This window comes from Coregonus lavaretus (assembly GCF_964263955.1).
Source record: "Coregonus lavaretus genome assembly, chromosome: 5".
Lineage (NCBI taxonomy): Eukaryota > Metazoa > Chordata > Actinopteri > Salmoniformes > Salmonidae > Coregonus > Coregonus lavaretus.
The window spans coordinates 47,407,807-47,428,816 of NC_139992.1; the positions used below are offsets into that span (position 1 = coordinate 47,407,807).

The 21,010-nt window shown below is 43.3% G+C and overlaps 1 protein-coding gene across 2 annotated transcripts; it reads left to right on the plus strand.

Annotated features, from left to right (window-relative positions):
* Positions 1–726: 726 nt before the first annotated feature.
* LOC311129012 (inosine-5'-monophosphate dehydrogenase 1b-like) lies at positions 727–19,540 on the plus strand. Of its 2 annotated transcripts, XM_084161257.1 has the most exons (15): positions 832–920; positions 3,992–4,090; positions 4,238–4,318; positions 9,375–9,423; positions 11,055–11,156; positions 11,367–11,441; positions 11,659–11,953; positions 13,153–13,352; positions 13,609–13,699; positions 14,054–14,149; positions 14,801–14,944; positions 15,548–15,692; positions 16,338–16,481; positions 16,578–16,661; positions 17,493–19,540. In XM_084161257.1, exons 2-15 carry the CDS (start codon positions 3,993–3,995, stop codon positions 17,512–17,514), a joined length of 1,626 nt encoding a protein of 541 aa, XP_084017383.1. In that variant the 5' UTR covers positions 832–920; position 3,992; the 3' UTR covers positions 17,515–19,540. The 2 variants fall into 2 exon arrangements, with proteins under 2 accessions (XP_084017384.1, XP_084017383.1); XM_084161258.1 differs by lacking the exon at positions 4,238–4,318 and having other exon boundaries at positions 727–920.
* The last annotated feature ends 1,470 nt before the right edge of the window (positions 19,541–21,010 follow it).

Consider the following 21,010-nt stretch of genomic DNA (forward strand, 5'->3'; position numbering starts at 1 on the left):
CAATGTGTAGCCTCACCTACTATAAATGTTTAAAACATTATCTATGCTACTTAAGGAGGTATGTAGCCTGGCTGGCTCTACTGATCAGTTGAGATCAATCTAGACTAGAGAATGCCACTGTTACTAATTTAGTAACTAGTTGCATGTGACTTATAAATCTGACAGTAGTGCTGTTCAATTTAATGCCCCCAAACTTTGCACCTCACTGAACCATCTGAGAATAGTTGATGTGTGAGTTTTGGAAAAATACAAAAGTCACATTAGATTGATAAGTAGATAAGCATTATAAAAGTAGATTACTACACATTTGAATGATTACGATTCTTGCTTGATCCTGATAATAGAAGCCCAAGGACTAATATTCCAAAAACAGATGGTAGGAGGCTTGGGCCTGCTGCCTATGTGGTTATTTGTGGGTTATAAAATGATAATATACGGACATTGGGACTGTCAGACTATAGTGCAGATTTCCCTGAATAGCCTAAATGCATGATTTTCTCCTCTAAAATATGTATGGTCTGCACTCTGCAGTGCAGATATTAGGTATATTACATAAATTACACGGACATAACAATCTCACAAACCTGCAAAATCTGTAATTGAGTTGAGGATTTTACCCTCATGTTTTCGAATTCAACGAGGGCCCCACGTGGGAGGAGAGGGGATGTGACGCATCCATTTTCGATGCTTTTGAAAAAATATTTTTCTTCATACCGCGGATACACTGTAGCAGCGACAGGCTATCAAATTTGGACCAGCCTCGCATCATCACTTGAGTTTGTAGTAGGGAATTAATTTTGGGGTGGTTCCCTCCACGATAGAGAAAGCACACTTTGCTTCCGCTCATTTTGGACTTGCTAGCTAGCTACAGCTGGAAAGTTCGCATTTCCGAACACCTTCAACGTGGTCAGCTTCAAGAGGTAGAAAATGGGTTGGAATAGATTTTTGGTTTCACATTTTCTTAACGTAACTAATATTAGGGAACTGTAAATACGACTAAGAGCGTGGTGAGGTGGCTAATGGCATAGAATACAGATCATCTTCAGTAATGAGTTGAAACATGTTAGCTAGCCGGCTACCGCTAGCTGACACATGCTCCTGCTGAATAGCGCACGCACTCTGATCATTTTGACCTGCGTGGCAAGAAATTAGATGGCTAATATATAGTGCAGCTATTATGACAAAATACATTGCAAACGATATCATGCTAAAGACAAATGATATGATGGATGGAAAACTATAAATACTTAGGCTGCCGACAGTTGGCTAGATTCGTCATGAATAGTTAATATAGCCAGGTTTTATTCTCCCCGCATGTTTTGTGTGCTCAAGGCATTGTAACCATTGTTAGGTGCTCAACGGTACAGTAGCCAGTTAGTAAGAGCTAGCTAACCACTGTAACTAGCTACGGTATTGGCAGGCATTGCTCACCGCTGCTCCAGAACACTGTGTAGGTAGTCTGGATACATATGTGCTTGAAGGAAATGTTTTTGCTTAACGTGTCATTGATTAACATGACATTACTTTTTAGCTCATAGTGCCGCTTGATGGGTGTTTTGTTTGTATGGACAGCCACCACAAGCAATAGAGAGAACGTTAGTGTACTCACTTTTCCTGGTGTTTATCAAATCTTAGGTCACCCGGACAGTAAATTGTAAAAATATTTTTTTTTTCAAGCAACGTGTTTTATTTAAACATGTAGCTAACGTTAGTGCTGTTGCTATTTTTGGCATGGATATTTACACAACAGTACATTACATTTCGTAAGGCAACATTTTGCCAGCATTCCCCCTCTAATATAAATAATTATTATAAATGTTAGTGGGTCATCCACATTTTGAAATCACATAGTCATTAGTGCTCAGCGATTTGTGCTTTTGGGGTCGGTTCGGTTTCAGTTTGATTATTGTGTTTATGTTTTTCGATTTCGGGTTCGATAGTAAAAAATAAAAAAAATAAATCAATGCATTATGTGGGTTGAATGCTGTAACCCAGAATAACACGATTAATACAATTCCCATGATGGTAGTGACTGCCGATTACTGCTTATCACTTATTAACCATAATTTATTCACATTACTTTAGTTACTTAAGTTGTGTATATTACATTTGTTTTATTTGATGACTTTATTAATTCCAAGTCATCTCATCTCTATAGAGCTGCTATCTGACAAAATCACTATTTTAGTAGTTCTTCAATGTAAACAAGGCATACTTTTATGACTGCTGTATACCAACTATCAATCAGTTAGATCATGTATTTTCAGGTAGAGATACACTATATATACAAAAGTATTAGTGGATTCAGATATTTCAGACACACCCGTTGTTGACAGGTGTATAAAATCGAGCACACAGCCATGATAAACATAGATAAACATTGGCAGTAGAATGGCCTTAATGAAGAACTCCGTGACTTTCAACGTGGCACCTTCATAGGATGCCACCTTTCCAACAAGTCAGTTCGTCAAGTTTCTGCCCTGCTAAAGCTGCCCCGGTCAACTGTAAGTGCTGTTATTGTGAAGTGGAAACGTCTAGGAACAACAACAGCTCAGCCGTGAAGTGGTAGGCCACACAAGCTCACAGAACGGGACTGCTGAAGTGCATAGCGAATAAAGATTCTGTCCTCGGTTGCAACACACCCTACCGAGTTCCAAACTGCCTCTGGAAGCAATGTCAGCACAATAACTGTTCGTCAGGGAGATTCATGAAATGGGTTTCCATGGCCGAGCAGCCGCACACAAGCCTTAGATCACCATGCGCAATGCTAAGTGTCGGCTGGAGTGGTGTAAAGCTTGCCGCCATTGGACTCTGGAGCAGTGGAAACATGTTTTCTGGAGTGATGAATCATGCTTCACCATCTGGCAGTCCGACTGACGAATCTGGATTTGGCAGATGCCAGGAGAAAGCTACCTGCCCGAATGCATAGTGCCAACTGTAAAGTTTGGTGGAGGAGGAATAATGGTCTGGGGCTGTTTGTCATGAGTGGAGGCTGTTATAGCAGCAAAGGGGGGGACCAACTCCATATTAATGCCCATGATTTTAGAATGAGATGTTCGACAAGCAGGTGTCCACATACTTTTGGTCATGTAGTGTACCTCGTGAAGCAACTGCTCTCCTTTCAATCGCGTGTTCTTGTCTTATTTTATGTAGCAGGCTAAAAGAAACACAGATGGACAAGTAGGCATGCAATGAATTATGGTCATTATAGGTAATTACCACGTTTTCTGCGCTAAACTATGTAGAATATTGGCCTGTTGGAACTACAACGCCCTACTACATCACACAGTTCAGGCTTGATACGATTTATCGCTAGAGAAACTGCGCATTGATATCACAGAAAAAACCCTGAACAATTTACAATTTAGTCATTTAGCAGACGCTCTTATCCAGAGCGACTTACAGTTAGTGAGTGCATACATTATTATTATATATATATTTTTTCATACTGGCCCCCTGTGGGAATTGAACCCACAACCCTGGCGTTGCAAACGCCATGCTCTACCAACTGAGCTACATCCCTGCCGGCCATTCCCTCCCCTACCCTGGACGACGCTGGGCCAATTCTGCGCCGCCTCATGGGTCTCCCGGTCGCGGCCGGCTACGACAGAGCCTGGATGAACGTAGTGCCTCGTTTAATACAGTCCCGTGTAGTTGGTAGAGCATGGCGCTTGCAACGCCAGGGTTGCGGGTTCGATTCCCACGGGGGGCCAGTATGTAAAATGTATGCACTCACTAACTGTAAGTCGCTCTGGATAAGAGCGTCTGCTAAATGACTAAAATGTAAATGTGAAATGTTTAACAAACGAAAAATAACTGACGTTTGGGTTAATTACTCAGCACAAATAGTCATTCACAGGCTCAAAGCGTCGTCACCCTTTAACCTTTAATTTGTTTATGGCTAATTATATTTGAAAATGCATCGAATGTTACACTTTATGAAGCGATGGCTACAATCTAATGACAGCTTGTCATCCTTTTCATTTGACAGCATGGCTGATTACCTGATCAGTGGTGGTACTGGCTACGTCCCAGAAGATGGACTCTCCGCACAACAGCTTTTCTCCGTCGGAGACGGTCTCACTTACAAGTAAGTTCAGTTCAACCACAATACAAATGCCAAATAGAACCGTGTTGTTCAAGTAAGCTCTCGAACTGTCCAAAACTAAGCGCAAGCGATGATGGACGAGATACGGGCGGCTCATTGTAATGACGGCCAACACGTTTTGAATCGCAGATCTGCTCAACAACAGTCTGTTGTCGCCGACGGTCAAACGGCAGAAGAGCTATGCTCTAAAGGCGACGGGTTGACTTACAAGTGAGTAAAACGGTTGACTTTTCAACCATTTTGACACTATATATACTATACTGTAAAATCCTCTTGTCTCTCCAAATGATGAGTTCATATAGGGGAAGCAAATGGTTGTCCCATAAAAATAACTTGTTGATGAATTTGGCCAAAGTAAACAACACAGTCGCCACCAATTGTATTATTTAATTGAGTTTTTAGCTGGCTGAGAAAAACACTGATCTATATGGATGAATGAGTAGGACAGGGGTGGTGGGGGTTGATTGCTTAACCTGATCTGCACCATAGGATGATATTTGCTTCCGGTAATGATATGACTGCATCTTTAACTGCTCCGAAGAATCATAGTGCATGAACTGCTATTTGATTCTTTGAGACACTCAATCACTATCTAATCTATCTAGTAATGAAATCTGACTGCACTCATATCCTAAGGCGATGCCCTTTCTTCATCTGCTCTACATAACTTTTGAAGATGAACTCATCACTCATTTCATATTGTCTTGTTTTTACTTTAATTGAATATCCCTCAATTCACTTTCACTCTGTGTAAAACTAACTTGATTTCAACAAGCAAAGCATTGGGCTGCCCCAAGATGACAGATGGTCATATTGGTCATTGCATTGGAATGTTACCACAGCGAGCCACTTCACTAATTTCGCCCCTTTGCCCAAGACTGTTGGCCAAAACCCTGTGCATCGTTTTGCATCTTAAACATACCTCTGGCTAGAGGACTTGACAAAAACTGCTATAAAATGCTTTCAGCGCCTACTTGTTAAAATAGAGTAACATTCACATCCTTGTGTTGATGTTGTAGCCTATGTCTTCTGACTATATATGGTTCCGTCCCAAATGGTACCCTGTGCCCTACATAGTGCATTACTTTTAACCATAGGAAATAGGGTGCCATTTTGTACATAATTGATGTTACAGATTAAATGGATACCCTAGGGCGTCCCGAGTGGCGCAGCAGTCTAAGGCACTGCATCGCAGTGCTTGAGGCGTCACTTAGGCCCTGGGTTCGATCCCAGGCTGTCACAGCCGGCTTTGACCAGGAGACCCATGAGGCAGAGCACAATTGGCCCAGCGTCGTCCCGGGTAAGGGACGGTTTGGGCGGCCGGGATTTCCTTTTCCCGTCATGCTCTGGCGACTCCTTGTGGTGGGCCGGGTGCCTGCAAGCTGACTTCGGTCGTCAGTTGGACAGTGTTTCCTCCGACACATTGGTGCGGCTGGCTTCCGGGTTAAGCAAGCAGTGTGTCAAGAAGCAGTGCGGCTTTGCAGGGTCGTGTTTTTGAGGACGCATGGCTCTCAACCTTCGCCTCTCCCGAGTCCGTAGGGGAGTTGCAGCGATGAGATGACTGTAACTACCAATTGGAAATCACGAAATTGGGGCAAGAAAAGGGGGTAAAAATCATAATTTAATGGATACCCTGTTCATTCTAAACTGGTTATGCACCCTCTGTGAGACAACCAATATTTAGACAACAAGCAGATACAACTCAACCATTTGTTTCTTACAGTTTGGGAAGACCATGTTATTTTGTCTTATCCTGGGTAGGTGGTAGTTGGTTTTGATTGAATTGGGGCTTCAAGTCATGGGCTAGTTTATGAAAACAGTTTTTAGCTTTATCTATCCATCCTATTGAATCAATCAGGTTATAGGTGGTTAAGAGCGCTAAGCCAGTAACCGAAAGGACGCTGGTTCGAACCTGAGCGGACTAGGTGAAAAACCTTCAATGTGCCCTTGAGCAAGGCATTTAACCGTAATTGCTCCTGTAAGTTGTGCTGGGAAAGCGCGTCTGCTAAATTTACTAAATGTTAGGTTCACAGACTTATCAACATCCACACAATAAGGGTATTCACTATTTAGACTACACATTTGAATGGAGAGTTAGTCCCAGTTCACAGGGGTTAATTGAGAAGGCAATGTACGTGTGTGTGATACCGGAGCGTCACTCCTTAATGAAGCGCGTCCTCCCTGAAGGCAAGGCAGAGCACATGACTAGCCCGAGGTACTGTCATGTGAGCGTCTCGGAGGACGGTATTAGAGGAAGTGAGGATGCCCTCATTAGCGCCACATCTGGGCCCATATTACCTGTATCATACAGCTGTGTCTCCACCATGGCAACCTCAGACAAATGCCTCACAAACCTGGCAACCCAGGACGGTAGCGACAGTGGCTCAGTCTCAATTAGTCTTTCTCTATATCCTCGGCTCCTTTTTAACCGTATTAAAGGAGAAGGTCCAAAGTCACTCCACTCAGACCTTCTTCTCCAATGTGTTTTGAGAAGGAGGCGAGGGAGCAGATGCAAGGAATCGAAGGCAAGATACATTGAGAAAGAGCCAGTGAGAATACATCTGGCTAAGGCCTACTGGCTGTGAGGTGTTTGCTCACCTGTTGCTGCTGTAATCTGGCAGGCTTACTGCTGGCTTGTACACACCAAAACACCCTGGAGCTGAATACACGCTCCCTTATGAAAGGGTTCACCAGGGTGAGCTGAGATGTTCTGTCGGTGTCAAGGCCATTTCACCAAGCAGGATCAATATTCTTTCAGCAACTCAACATTTTCTAGTACAGCAGACGACTCTGCTGCATGACATTATCATATATTATCTCTGTCGTAAAGAATTAATGAATGCAGTCATTTTCTGTCAATGGCTTCATAGGATGATTTCATGATGATGCTGTCATGATCACAGCCACCTAATCATCCTGTGCTTCTAATTAGCCCCATTCAACCCACTCACCTCCAACGCAATTCTCCCCCAGGACATTGGTGTAGAAGACAATGTATTTTCAATCCACTTACATGGCAAAGGGACGATAAATGAAAAGATTACAATCTTGACATGATTATGCATGTATAGTGCACTGCCTTTGCAGAAGTGTAGCCTAGAACAACATTATGTAGTCGTGTTATCCAGGCTTGTGTCAAAAATAATCTTGCATGAAATGAACACAAGTCAAATCACACCCAGTATTACTAAGGCCTGCAACTTTTGGTGTTTTAATACAGAAATGTCATGCAATAGATACAGTACCAGTCAAAAGTTTGGACACACCTGTCATCAAGCAATGGGTTGCTACTTTGAAGAATCTAAAATATATTTGTTTTGGTTACTACATGATTCCATATGTGTTATTTCATAGTTTTGATGTCTTCACTATTATTCTACAATGTAGAAAATAATAAAAATAAAGAAAAACCCTGGAATGAGTAGGTGTGTCCAAATGTATGACTGGTACTGTATGTAGACATTAATACTATGCAAGAATAGACAGGTAGGTGCACTCTAAATCAGATCTACCCACTTTCTCTACTTAGTGGTTCAAGGGTCATAATAATGTCTAACTCAGGCAGTTTGTCGTTGTCTGCAGCGCTGGTGTGGCCGAATGCATTTGTCCACATTCAACATTCGAATGCAAACCATATTCAAAGGTAGCCAGTGTTGTCTTTGGTATTTAAAAACCTAATGTTTCACGCGTGCCAAGTCTAGCTCTAGTTAGTTCTTCTCGAATGCCGTGTCTCTGTCGGAGATACCAGTATATATGGAGACTAATCGTTTACTCCTGTGGACAAAACATGAAGTTGAACCTGGATGAAAACAATTGCATTGCTTTTAGGTGGAGTGCCATCTCCACAAGGGAAGTCCTAATCAAGGTCTTACTCATCAAGATCCCATTTTACACACATGTTTTACGTTACATTCTGGGTGAACTTGGCCACTTAAGTATAGATTAAAGGTTAAGTATAGGTTACAGGTTGACCACTGTAACTTGTATTCTGTAGTGGAAATTCTAAATAAATAAAATGACTGCTTATCAACTGATCCAGTGACACTTTTTACCATATGGCTCATGCTGGTTAGGGGTAGGTCTGGCTAGAGAGAGCTGATCCAGAATCAGTGGTTGCCTTAAATGCTGGCAGATGTTTTCCCCTCCGCCTCTGTGTCTCTGACTGTGTTGATGTTTGTGAGGTGTCTGGAGGGTGCAGGCGCACCCCTCCCTGTCCCATTTGGTGGACTTATATTAGGCCCGATCTTCTCACCCACACAGGCGGAGGAGACAGGAGAATGGTCTCGACGGATGATAAAGGACAGGGGGCCATTCTCACTCTCTCTTTTAGTTTTTTGCTCGCTCGCTACTCCCGTTCTATCTGACTTAGAGCTGTTCTCTCCTGCTCTCCCCCATCTTATTCTGGTTTTCACTTTTCCCCCATCTCTCTCTGTCACAGACAAATACTCACTTATTAGTCTCTCTACAGTCTGTTCTCACACCCATCTGCCAAACCACCAGATCCACCCATCTGTGAAAAACACACATCATCCTCCTCTCTCTCCGTCTGTCTCGTTCGCTCTCTCCCGCTCCCTCTCTGCCAGTCATTGTGTCCATTCAGTCTAAGAAATGAAGTTAAACCCCAGATGCTTTTGCAAAGTACTGGACTGTTAGGGTGAGACAGTGTTTATTTTTTAGACTAGAGTACAAGGCAAAGAAAAGGGGCAGCTTGGTCAGCCATCACTAGAGGGCCAATTTATGAACATACATTTTTTTGCCATTGAAACACTCATTCAAAAAAACATATGCCTTGTTTGATACCACAAAGGAATGGATACTGACATTTTCTCTTAGTTCTTAAAGCAAACTGACTTGTAGTTTAGTTTATTCAAATTTACATCAAAGGCAACATTTCGGCGCAGACTCCTCAACCATTGCGAGAACTAGTTTTCCCTATATCGTTACCAAGCTCGGTCGAAGTGGTAGTCCGAGGGGCTGATTGGCACATATTCCCTTTTTGGCTTTCAACACTTCCTGCTTTGGACCCAACTCCAACATGGTGGAGGTGCTTGTAAACGTTGAAATTGGGTGGAAAAAAGGGTGAAGGATGGGGGCCTTTTTATTTAAAAAATGTATAGGCCACTTCTGACCCACTGTCACTAGTTGTCTGGCAGTTGCATTGCACTGCACTGTGGGTCTTGTAGTACTCTTGTCTTAAGCCATCTTTCTTTAGCCATGACAACATGTGAACCTTGACCCCTGACCTCTTGTTCTGTCTGTCTTTCAGCGACTTCCTGATTCTGCCGGGCTTCATTGATTTTACCTCAGACGAAGTGGTGAGTAGTCCTCTCTTCTCCTCTATGACTGTCAGACATTCCAGAAAGCTAAGACAATTCAATGTGGGTTTTGAGCGACAGACTACCCGTCAACCTACCTTCAGCCTACTGTTCTGTTCATGGGCTCAATTCCATTTTGTTCTGAGACCCTCTTCCCTAGCCCATTCCTCTTCAGTGTTCGCCTATAGAGTAATGGGTAGGTGCAAGCCATATGATGAAGGCTGCTCTTAGCCTGTTGGAGAACTGGATAGTGAACACCAATCTGGTTCTTCCAGATCTCTGAACACTACAGGTATAATGACTAGGGGTCAAAATGGAAGTCCCTTAGACTCTTGCACCAAGTGGGAGCAGTAAAGCTTCCTACTCATTCCTTACTATTTCAGCAGACACTCCTTGCCACATCCGAAACCAAAGCCTTTTTACAGTACACTGTGTCCACACAGATGCACGAACAACCCTCTGCATTCAAAGCCAAAACCTCATTCTGTAATTGCAGCTTTTCCTAAAATAATTTTTGCTCTCAGCTTCCTTCGTCATCCCTAACCTCCTAGCCACCCTATTTTTACCAAGATGGCCTCCCACGCCTGGTCTCTCTCTGTCTGTGTTTATGGTTGTGCCTGGTTGGTTGGTTGCTCACTCTTCTCTCTCAGGGGATGACGTGAGCGTTAATCTCAGGCTTTATGTGAAATCCCCCTGCCCTTCTCGCTTGTCCATCAGGGTTTTTTCATCTAATTGACATCTCTAATCACCAGTTTTTTCAAATAAAATCCAGACTAGAACACAGCTCTTGTTGCTGTGGAAGGCGCCTGTCTGCGTTGTTGCTGTGGCGTTGTGGGTTGTCTCCATAGGGTTGTAGTCTGGCCTATTTTCTTGACGGTTAGGAAGCGGATTCACACTGATAACTTGGACGAGCCTGTGTTTGCCTCAGTCTCAACTGAATACAGTCAAAGTTCATGCAATAATGTTTGTTCAGACTGTAGTCTAAAATAGATTTCTCCCCCTCCCTTCCGCACAGGGATGTTTTATAAGTGTGAGGTGGGCCTCCGTTTGGTGTTGCAATGGGGAAATTATTCAAATCAAATCAAATTTTGGGAAATTGGGGAAATTATTGTTGGTCACACCATGTGCAGAGGTGGTCTCTCAATTTTAAAGGTTAGCCCTTTGTAGAATGTAGCAGGGTAGTGCAGTTGAGCTGCCAAAGTGTCCAGTCATTTCAGAAACACAACAGTCAGTCTCGGTACGATATGGCAGTTTACATTTGCCACAGATAAGGGAGGAAAGCTCTTGACGTTAGTCATTGAAAGCATGCTTGGACCAAAAGCTGTAATTTTCCAAACCACATAGGACAAACGGGCTTGTTGGTGCATGTCTGCACCCTAGTGGACAACTGCGAAAGCAACCTTTACCATTACAAGCAATGCTGGCCAAGGTTCTCTTTTCTTCATGAAGTAAATTACCTACACTCTGTATTAGAAATGAAACGATATTGAGTATATTTCCTCAGTGTGGACATTTACACTCACTGCAACACTCTAATATTATCTAGTGTGCTGGTTGCATTTTGAATGACTTATTTCCTGAACATTAAGTGGGTTATTGAGCCAAGATGTCCTCCTTCCTCTCTCTACCAGGACCTGACCTCTGCCCTGACCAGGAAGATCACCCTGAAGACGCCTCTCATCTCCTCCCCCATGGACACAGTCACAGAGTCATCGATGGCCATCGCCATGGCGGTAAGACCTTGCCGCCTGACACGCGAGCCCGTAAAAAAATTAATGTATATAATAAATAAAAAGTGTCCACTAAGCTAGAAATTATTGTGCGCTTTCCACATCAGTCACATCCAAAGTGTGTTTTGTTGCTGGGGGAAAAAAGTACCATAAACAGTATTGCGGCTCCCAAAAGTGATTTCTACTTGTCGGGGTGTTTTTTAATGCCTTTAGCTCATGGGAGGCATCGGCCTCATCCACCACAACTGCACTCCTGAATTCCAAGCCAACGAGGTCCGCAAGGTTAAGGTAAGACCCCATAAACACCTATGAAAACATTCTGCCTACTTAATATTTACCTTTTATGGTCTGTCAAGTCATATACCTTTGTAGTTAACCGCATATAGTCATGTATTTACTTGCATAATTTTAAGTTGATTGGTATTAATTAATTTATCAGCTATTGGGTTGCAGTGCACCTATGCCCGTGATAGTGTATTAACCAGTATATTTGCTGTTTGTCCAGAGGTTTGAGCAGGGCTTTATCACAGACCCTCTTGTGATGAGCCCGCGTCACACAGTGGGGGACGTGTTCGAGGCCAAGACACGCCACGGCTTCTCTGGCATCCCTGTCACCGAGACTGGCAAGATGGGCAGCAAGCTGGTGGGCATCGTCACCTCCAGAGACATCGACTTCCTCTCCGAGAAGGACCACAGCCGACCGCTGGAGGAGGCCATGACTAAGAGGGAGGAGCTAGTGGTGGCCCCAGCCGGTGTCACCCTGAAAGAGGCTAACGACATTCTACAGCGAAGCAAGAAAGGTGAGCCAGTCGGTACAGTCCGTCTAGGAGGCTATTGTCGCCTGTTTTCTGGTACAGTGTTCTATTGTATAATCCTCTACTTATTATTGATTTGATGTTCTTTGGTTTGCTGTACAATGTCATTTATGAAACCACCTGTTTTAGGTTATGTGGCAGAATTACTTGGTCACCTGCTTTGGTTTGCTGTACATTACTTGGTCACCTGCTTTGGTTTGCTGTACAATGTCATTTATGAAACCACCTGTTTGAGGTTATGTGGCAGAATTACTTGGTCACCTGCTTTGGTTTGCTTTACAAGGTCATTTATGAAACCACCTGTTTGAGGTTATGTGGCAGAATTACTTGGTCACCTGCTTTGGTTTGCTGTACAAGGTCATTTATGAAACCACCTGTTTGAGGTTATGGGGCAGAATTACTTGGTCACCTGCTTTGGTTTGCTTTACAAGGTCATTTATGAAACCACCTGTTTGAGGTTATGTGGCAGAATTACTTGGTCACCTGCTTTGGTTTGCTGTACAAGGTCATTTATGAAACCACCTGTTTGAGGTTATGGGGCAGAATTACTTGGTCACCTGCTTTGGTTTGCTGTACAAGGTCATTTATGAAACCACCTGTTTGAGGTTATGGGGCAGAATTACTTGGTCACCTGCTTTGGTTTGCTGTACAAGGTCATTTATGAAACCACCTGTTTGAGGTTATGTGGCAGAATTACTTGGTCACCTGCTTTGGTTTGCTGTACAAGGTCATTTATGAAACCACCTGTTTGAGGTTATGGGGCAGAATTACTTGGTCACCTGCTTTGGTTTGCTTTACAAGGTCATTTATGAAACCACCTGTTTGAGGTTATGTGGCAGAATTACTTGGTCACCTGCTTTGGTTTGCTGTACAAGGTCATTTATGAAACCACCTGTTTGAGGTTATGGGGCAGAATTACTTGGTCACCTGCTTTGGTTTGCTGTACAAGGTCATTTATGAAACCACCTGTTTGAGGTTATGGGGCAGAATTACTTGGTCACCTGCTTTGGTTTGCTGTACAAGGTCATTTATGAAACCACCTGTTTGAGGTTATGGGGCAGAATTACTTGGTCACCTGCTTTGGTTTGCTGTACAAGGTCATTTATGAAACCACCTGTTTGAGGTTATGTGGCAGAATTACTTGGTCACCAAAATCCCTTTCTCCACCCCTTTCCTCCCACCAGGCAAGCTGCCCATCGTGAACGACAGTGATGAGCTGGTGGCCATCATCGCCAGAACAGACCTGAAGAAGAACAGGGATTACCCCCTGGCCTCTAAAGACTCTCGCAAACAGCTGCTGTGCGGAGCCGCCATTGGCACCAGGGACGACGACAAGTACAGACTGGACCTGCTGATGCAGGCTGGGGTCGACGTGGTCGTACTGGTGGGTTCGGGGATTGAGGTTGGGGTACGGTTGGGGTTATGGTTAGGATTCAGATGGGGTTTAGGTTGGGATCCGGTTGTGATTGGGGTAGGTGGGACGGTTGGGTTAGGGGTTGACCTGTTCATGCAGTTTAGGTGGACATGGTGGTTAGGGGTCGCGGTTATGGTCGAGTTACAGTTGGGTTACAGTTCTAAATAGCGGTAGACCATGGTACTGCAGTGCAGACATGAATTGTTTTCTCTCTCTGTTTCTGCAGGATTCCTCACAGGGCAACTCTGTGTATCAGGTCAACATGATCAACTACATCAAACAGAAGTACAGCGAGCTGCAGGTGGTGGGAGGGAACGGTGAGAGAGTGTGGAGCGCTGGGAAATGATTTATCACTAAATGGCAATTCCACCCATCCAGTTGTTGTAGATCTTTGAGGGGCTATCAAGATCAGTCTTGGGAAATGTTGTTTATTCAATTGAACGTCTGTGGAAAAATACAGTAGACACTTACACGCTACACCTTTCTTTTCCTGCATCCTGATGATGTGGTCCTCTGTAGCTCAATTGGTAGAGCATGGCGCTTGTAACGCCAAGGTAGTGGGTTCGATCCCCGGGACCAGCCATACGTAAAAATGCGACTGTTAGTCGCTTTGGATAAAAGCGTCTGCTAAATGGCATATTATATTATAAGTTGTGTGTTGTCTCTTGTAGTGGTGACGGCGGCTCAGGCCAAGAACCTGATCGATGCAGGAGTGGATGCTCTGAGAGTGGGCATGGGCTGTGGCTCCATCTGCATCACCCAGGAAGGTAGGTAGTGACCCCACCTCCACACCCTGATACTATCAATGTTACAGGATCAATTCCAATCTGAATGCAAGAGAGGATTGTTGGTGGATTTGCAGAATTGACTGAGTTGAAATGGAATTGACCCAACCCTGAATGCTACACCTTGAGTGCAATGTGCTATTGGAATTGTAGTATTGTGACTAAATCTTATGATATGAGTGTAGTGATATTAAATAGAAATGTGAAAATATGCATAGGATTCCATCTACCCATAGTAGGTGGCTTTGGATCAGTTCTAATTTAAGGTCAACCACTGAAGCTACACAGCAAAACTGGAGAAAGATCAGAGCAGCGAGTAACTAACCAAGATGCTACACTGGTTGCTAGTCTGTGTTGTCGTGGTGATTTATGAAGGCTCTGCTCTCGGTTACCATGGCGATGACTTTCTCCACAGCATTATGTTCAGCAAACGTTTTCAAACGCAATACAAACATACTTATTGGAAGAACTTAGACATATTCAATTATTACATTTTTTAAGTGAACACATCGATTCTGATAATACTACTTCTGTAAAAAATCCATCCATCGTGCACAACCGAACATCGCCTGACTACACCTGTCATAGGATATGATATGATGCATTTCCTGTCTCCGTCTCCGTCTCCTGTAGTGATGGCGTGCGGGCGGCCTCAGGGCACTTCGGTGTATAAGGTGGCAGAGTATGCTAGACGTTTCGGTGTGCCAGTCATCGCCGACGGGGGCATTCAGACCGTGGGCCACGTGGTCAAGGCTCTCTCACTCGGGGCATCGACAGGTACCTTTCATTCACTTATTAATTAATTCACTCTTTCATAGTCATTCATTCATTCTCTTTCATTTTCATGCATACATTGTCATTCATGCTTCCATTGTCATTTATTCACTCACTCACTCATTCATTCATTAACTTACTCCTTCATTCACCCCTTTATAACATGCAGTAGATCCATGTGGTTCATTACATAGGCTAGCATAGGTCTATATCAGGGCTGTTCATCTCCGGTCCTGGAGGGTCCAAACACTTCTGGTTTTCATCCTCTCCTTCTAATCAGGGACTAATCCAGACCTGGGACACCAGGTGAGTGCAATTAACTACCAGGTAGAAACAGAAACCAGAAGTGTTTCAGCCCTCCAGGACCAGAATTGAACAGCCCTGGTCTATAGTCTTACAGTATCTTGATAATGTCTTTACATTAGTTTTCTGTTCAGCACTGTTGAACTCATGTATATTCCTCTAATTCATTCATAGCTGATTGCTGGTAATCAAAGCTAATGTGAAGATATCGATGTAGCAAAACACTAGCTGTACCGAGAATTAGTTGGAGAAATGCTTACCAACCAATGACCTTGAGTTATGACCTCTTCCGCCCCTCCCCAGTGATGATGGGCTCATTGCTAGCGGCGACCACGGAGACTCCGGGGGAGTACTTCTTCTCGGACGGCGTGCGACTGAAGAAGTACCGTGGCATGGGTTCTCTGGACGCCATGGAGAAGAGCACCAGCAGCCAGAAACGCTACTTCAGGTAGGGAGGACATCCCACACTAGTGCTGCATCCCAAATGGCACCCTATTCCCTGGCCTAATATAGTGCACTACTTCTGACCAGGGGCCATAGGGAATAGGGTGCCATTTGGGGTGTAGATTAACTCTTGATCAAACACGACTAGAATTCATAGGAGGGTTGAAATGAAGACCAGGTAATCTGAATGAAGACAGTTGCTGTTAATCGCTGAAGAATCAAATTAATATTTTGTTGATGTTCGAGTCTGATTTATATACATGTATTCATTGGTTTGTCCTTAATTCAGACGGTTCACATTGTGATACAATATATGTCATATGTAAGGGATTTTCCCAAAACAAATGATGCCAATATTCCTGGGTTTAAGCTGTCTGACTGCTCTCAGTGCTCTGGTTGGAGAATTTTCCTGTCCCATCAGCAGTGTCTAAACTGTCTCTGTGTTCCGTCTGGCTGATTCCACAGCAGTGTCTAACCAGTCTCCTCTGTGTTCTGACTGGCTGATTCCACAGCAGTGTCTAACCAGTCTCCTCTGTGTTCCGTCTGGCTGATTCCACAGCAGTGTCTAACCAGTCTCCTCTGTGTTCTGACTGGCTGATTCCATCAGCAGTGCCTAACCCGTCTGTGTTCTGACTGGCTGATTCCACAGTGAAGGGGACAAGGTGAAGGTGGCTCAGGGTGTGTCCGGCTCCATCCAGGACAAGGGCTCCATCCATAAGTTTATCCCCTACCTGATCGCTGGCATCCAACATGGCTGCCAGGACATTGGTGCCAAGAGTCTCACTGTTCTACGGTGAGTTGTGTGTGTGTGTGAGCGAGAGAAAGGTGAGGGCAAGAGGGGACCAGTGTGTGTGTGAGTGAGCTCTGATAGTAATGTGTGTTTCCACAGCTCCATGATGTACTCTGGAGAGCTGAAGTTTGAGAAGAGGACCACGTCCGCTCAGGTGGAAGGAGGAGTCCATGGGCTTCACTCGTAAGTTGGACTCACTCTCTCTCTCACACACACACACACACACACACACACATACACACACACACACACACAGTGTGTGTAACAGTAGTAGATAGTCATGACTTTTCTGCAACTGATAGTGTTGAAACTCTTTCTTAGACATCAGTGTCTTTCTTTCTTTGTGTCTTTCACCATAGATATTATTTTGTTCCATGTAAGTACATGTACATAGCACTGTGAAGTGAAGGGGTGTGGCCTAGGGGAGGGCCCCACATCGCCATTTGCACGTAGCACAATTGTCCACTTGTTTCTAAATGAATGGCAAAGTTTGATCTTTTTGATTAAATTATCCAGGTGGGAAATGTAAAGCTTACCATTTAGATAAGTGCTTCCCATCTTGATGTTTGAATCTGGCAACTTGCCTTTAAGGACGTCTAATATGGCGATGTGACGTTCCCTTTCAGATTATTACCTTGTTAGTGGGAGGAGGGGTGCTCGCCATTACGCAGTTCATCTTTGAATGGGGATGGACTATGGGAAGCTTTGTTAGTCTCCTCTTTCTGTCCACTAGACTCTTTCCCTCCTCTCCTTCCCCAGTTATTCATAGGGCAGATAAGCCTGTAATAAATATACTGGCAGATGATAGGGGATTGAATGGGATTTGTCAATCTTTGTTTTATAATTGAATCAGTATGACATTGCGTAGACAGATTGATAGCTGACGTAGTATGAAAGGGTCATTGATAAGTTCTATCCAGTTATTTTAGAGCAGGTAATAGGAATTGTTGATTTGTCATTGATCACTGATAGATGGTATCATTATTGTGTTTTTACGATGCCCTTTCTCTGCAGTTACGAGAAACGACTTTACTGATGGAGGGGCCAGAAAGAAGCGGACTAGGGCCGCCCCCGACGTCCCCACCCCCGTTGTGACCAAACATAACCGCCACATCTGACACCCACCTCATCACTCTCCCTGCCGAAACCCCACACACCCCACGGGAGAGGTCTGGGGGTGAACACCTGCAAAACAAACACAATCACCTGGGAAACATGGGATTTTGCACTTACGAAGCGGAACATCAGGGTTTTCACCATAACCCCCTCCACCCAGAATACCGGGCCCCTTGGTGTGTGTGTGTGTGTGTTTGTGAGCTTGTTGAAGGAAGTATATGAATGTCTGTGTGTGTAAGAGAGTGTGTGTGCATGGGTGGGGACAAACTCAGTGAAGAAGGCGATGTTGTGCTACCCTCTCCTCTTCCTGGTGAAACTGAGATAGCCATGCTGACACCCCTTTCTATTCTCTGGGATCTGCTCTTACCTGCAGCCTCAAACATCCAAATCAAACTATATGTGGAAATAACACTTGTCTTGCTACTATGTGTGCAAGTGTATTGTGGCAATCCTCCTTTATCTATGTAGTTAGTTCTGTTTAAGCATAAAGATGTTAACTGCTTTGAGAAAAGTATATTGTTCTGTTAAATTTTTGACTGTGATTCAACCGACAGACTCATTGGCTGGGACTATAGACTAGGTGACGTTCCCTCGCTGTAGTGGCCATATCATACCCCCTTAGTCGACGTGAACCAATAAACTAGAGCCCCTCACAATGCTTCTAGTGTGTTGAGAGCACGGTTGGGACCAAAAGCTGGACATCGGCCATAGATCAAGGAACGTTTTTAAAACCACAGTGTCGGTCAACGATAGGTAATACAATAATATTTTAGACTGGAATGAAACGAGTTTAGAGAGAATTGTTTGATTAAAAGCTGTAGAGAAGGGTTCCCCAACTGGCGGCCCAGTGGTTTTATTTGGCCCCCTAATTTAAAATGAATAAATAATAGTAATAATTTTTCATTGTTGGACAAAAGAGTGTAAAAACACCAGGAAATCAGAACCAAGTTATTTTAATTTTGGAAATCTGTTCCATGTAAGCAAGGTTTGAAATTATTATGTTGTAGTCAGATATTATATCGGTTTGGGCTTCTTGCGATCAATTTATAGTCTACAAATTATTTGTAATTATGTTACGGTCCCCCGACCATCCACTGAAGAAAAAAATCGGCCTGTGGCTGAAGCTAGTTGATGTTCCCTGCTGTAGAGACTCCTGGTTGCTCCAACGAGCATGAAGGGTTTTGATATGCATGCTTTTTTTGTTTTTTAAAGCCTCAACACGGCTGTATTTATACTCTTCTGTTTTCTAATTACGTACATACTGCCAAGTGTATCCACATGCTGTCTGTGACACTCTTTGATGTTATTAATATTAAAAGCCAAAATTAAAACTAGGAGTTGCAAGCAATGTAGTCCCTCGCTCCGCCCCTGTCCTGTCTCAGATTGTGGCACCGATTGTTAGCAGCTTTGACCTGTTCCGATTACCAGAGATATGCCTTGAAACGGGGGAGATGAAGACCGCACACGACGGATAGTCTTACAACACAGTTTTTACAGGAATTTATGTGCATGACGCTATACGTCCTTCTCTCACCCCCTTTCTCACTTTTTTGAGATACTGTATCTATATCATTCAGCTTATGTAGGAATAGGTTTTTCTAACGTTTTTCGTAAACGGATGTCCTTTTTGCCAGATGTTTTTTTTTTAGGATGTCTCTAAGCTGTAGGAGTGACTTGCTTTCCATATTGTGCTAAATTACTTTGCCCTTCCGTGACCTCACTTGACTAACGGCACTCTTTCAGTTGACATGAATATTAAGTAAATATGTACATGAAGATGTATGGAGAATTATATACCAGTATCCTGAAATGGTTGTTGCTTGTTTGCCGTCTCCCACCTTAGTTATGAAAATCCTCACTCACTATGAAATAGGCCTTGTTTACAATGGGATCACAACAGAAACCGGTTGCTTATGCTGTAAAAAAAATAAAAGTCTAATAAAATATGTTGACTAATGGGTTGTTATTAAGGCTGGCGAATTGCCAGGGACCTCAGGATTCGATATAACAGGTGTAGTAGACCTTAACGTGAAATGCTTAATTACAATCCCTTAACCACCCATGCATGCAGTTCAAATAAAATGTGATTTGATTTGATCACGATACTTGGGCGCTGATACGATATGTATTACGATTCTATATGAATTACGATTCAATATTGTGATTTTATTGCGATTCGATGTTCCAAAAATATTGCTCACCATATATCTGCTGCAGAGGTATGAGTCATGAGAAAAACGAGTTTTGATCAGTCATGGAAATAAGTGTTTAATACAAATTGTCTACCGATTTTAAAAAGATGGAGATCAAGCTATGAAGGAAAAATACTGGTGTTTTGGTGCAGGTACAGCCAACTAACGCAAAAATAATATTGCGTTATTGTCAAAATGATACGATATACAGTGCTATGAAAAAGTATTTGCCCCCTTTCTAATTTTCTCTACCACCATGCTTGACCTTTGGTATGATGTTCTTACTGTGGAATGCAGTGTTTGGTTTACGCCAGGCATAATGGGACCCATCTCGTCCAAAAAGTTGACTCAAGTTTGCCAAAAAGCACCTGGATGATCATCAATAATCTTGGAAGAACGGTCTATGGACAGATGATTCAAAAGTATAACTTTTTGGACGACATGGTTCCAGTAATGCCTGGTGAAAACCAAACTCTGCACTCCACAGTAAGAATACCAAAGGTCAAGCATGGTGGTGATGGTTTGGGGATGCTTTGCTGTCTCAGGACCTGGACGACTTGCCTTAATAGAAGGAACCATGAATTCTGCTCTGTATCAGATAATTCTACAGGAGAATGTCAGACCATCCGTCTGTGAGCTGAAGCTGAAGCGCAGCTGGGTCATGCAGCAAGACAATGATCCAAAACACACAATCAAGTCTACATGAAAATTGCTAAAAAGCAACAAATTTGAAGTTTTGGAATGGCCTAGTCAAAGTCCAGACCTAATCCCAATTGAGATGTTGTGGCAGGACTTGAAACGAGCAGTTCATGCTTGAAAACCCACACGTCACTGAGTTAAAGCAGTTCTGCATGGAAGAGTGGGCCAAAATTCCTCCACAGCGACGTGAGAGACTGATCAACAACTACAGGAAGCATTTGGTTGGAGTCATTGCAGCTAAAGGTGGCACAACCAGTTAATGAGTGTAAGGGGGCAATTACTTTTTCACACAGGGGAATTGGGTGTTGCATAACTTTGTTCATGAAATAAATATGTAATTGTTTTGTTAAGTGTTCATTTATGTTCCCTTTATCTAATATTAGGTTTTGGTTGAAGATCTGATAACATTCTGTATCACAAATATGCAAAAGTAGAGACAATTAGAAAGGGGGCAAATACTTTTTCATAGCACTGTATCGTCAAAAATAATATCCCCATATGTAACTATAGAAAATACGTTATACA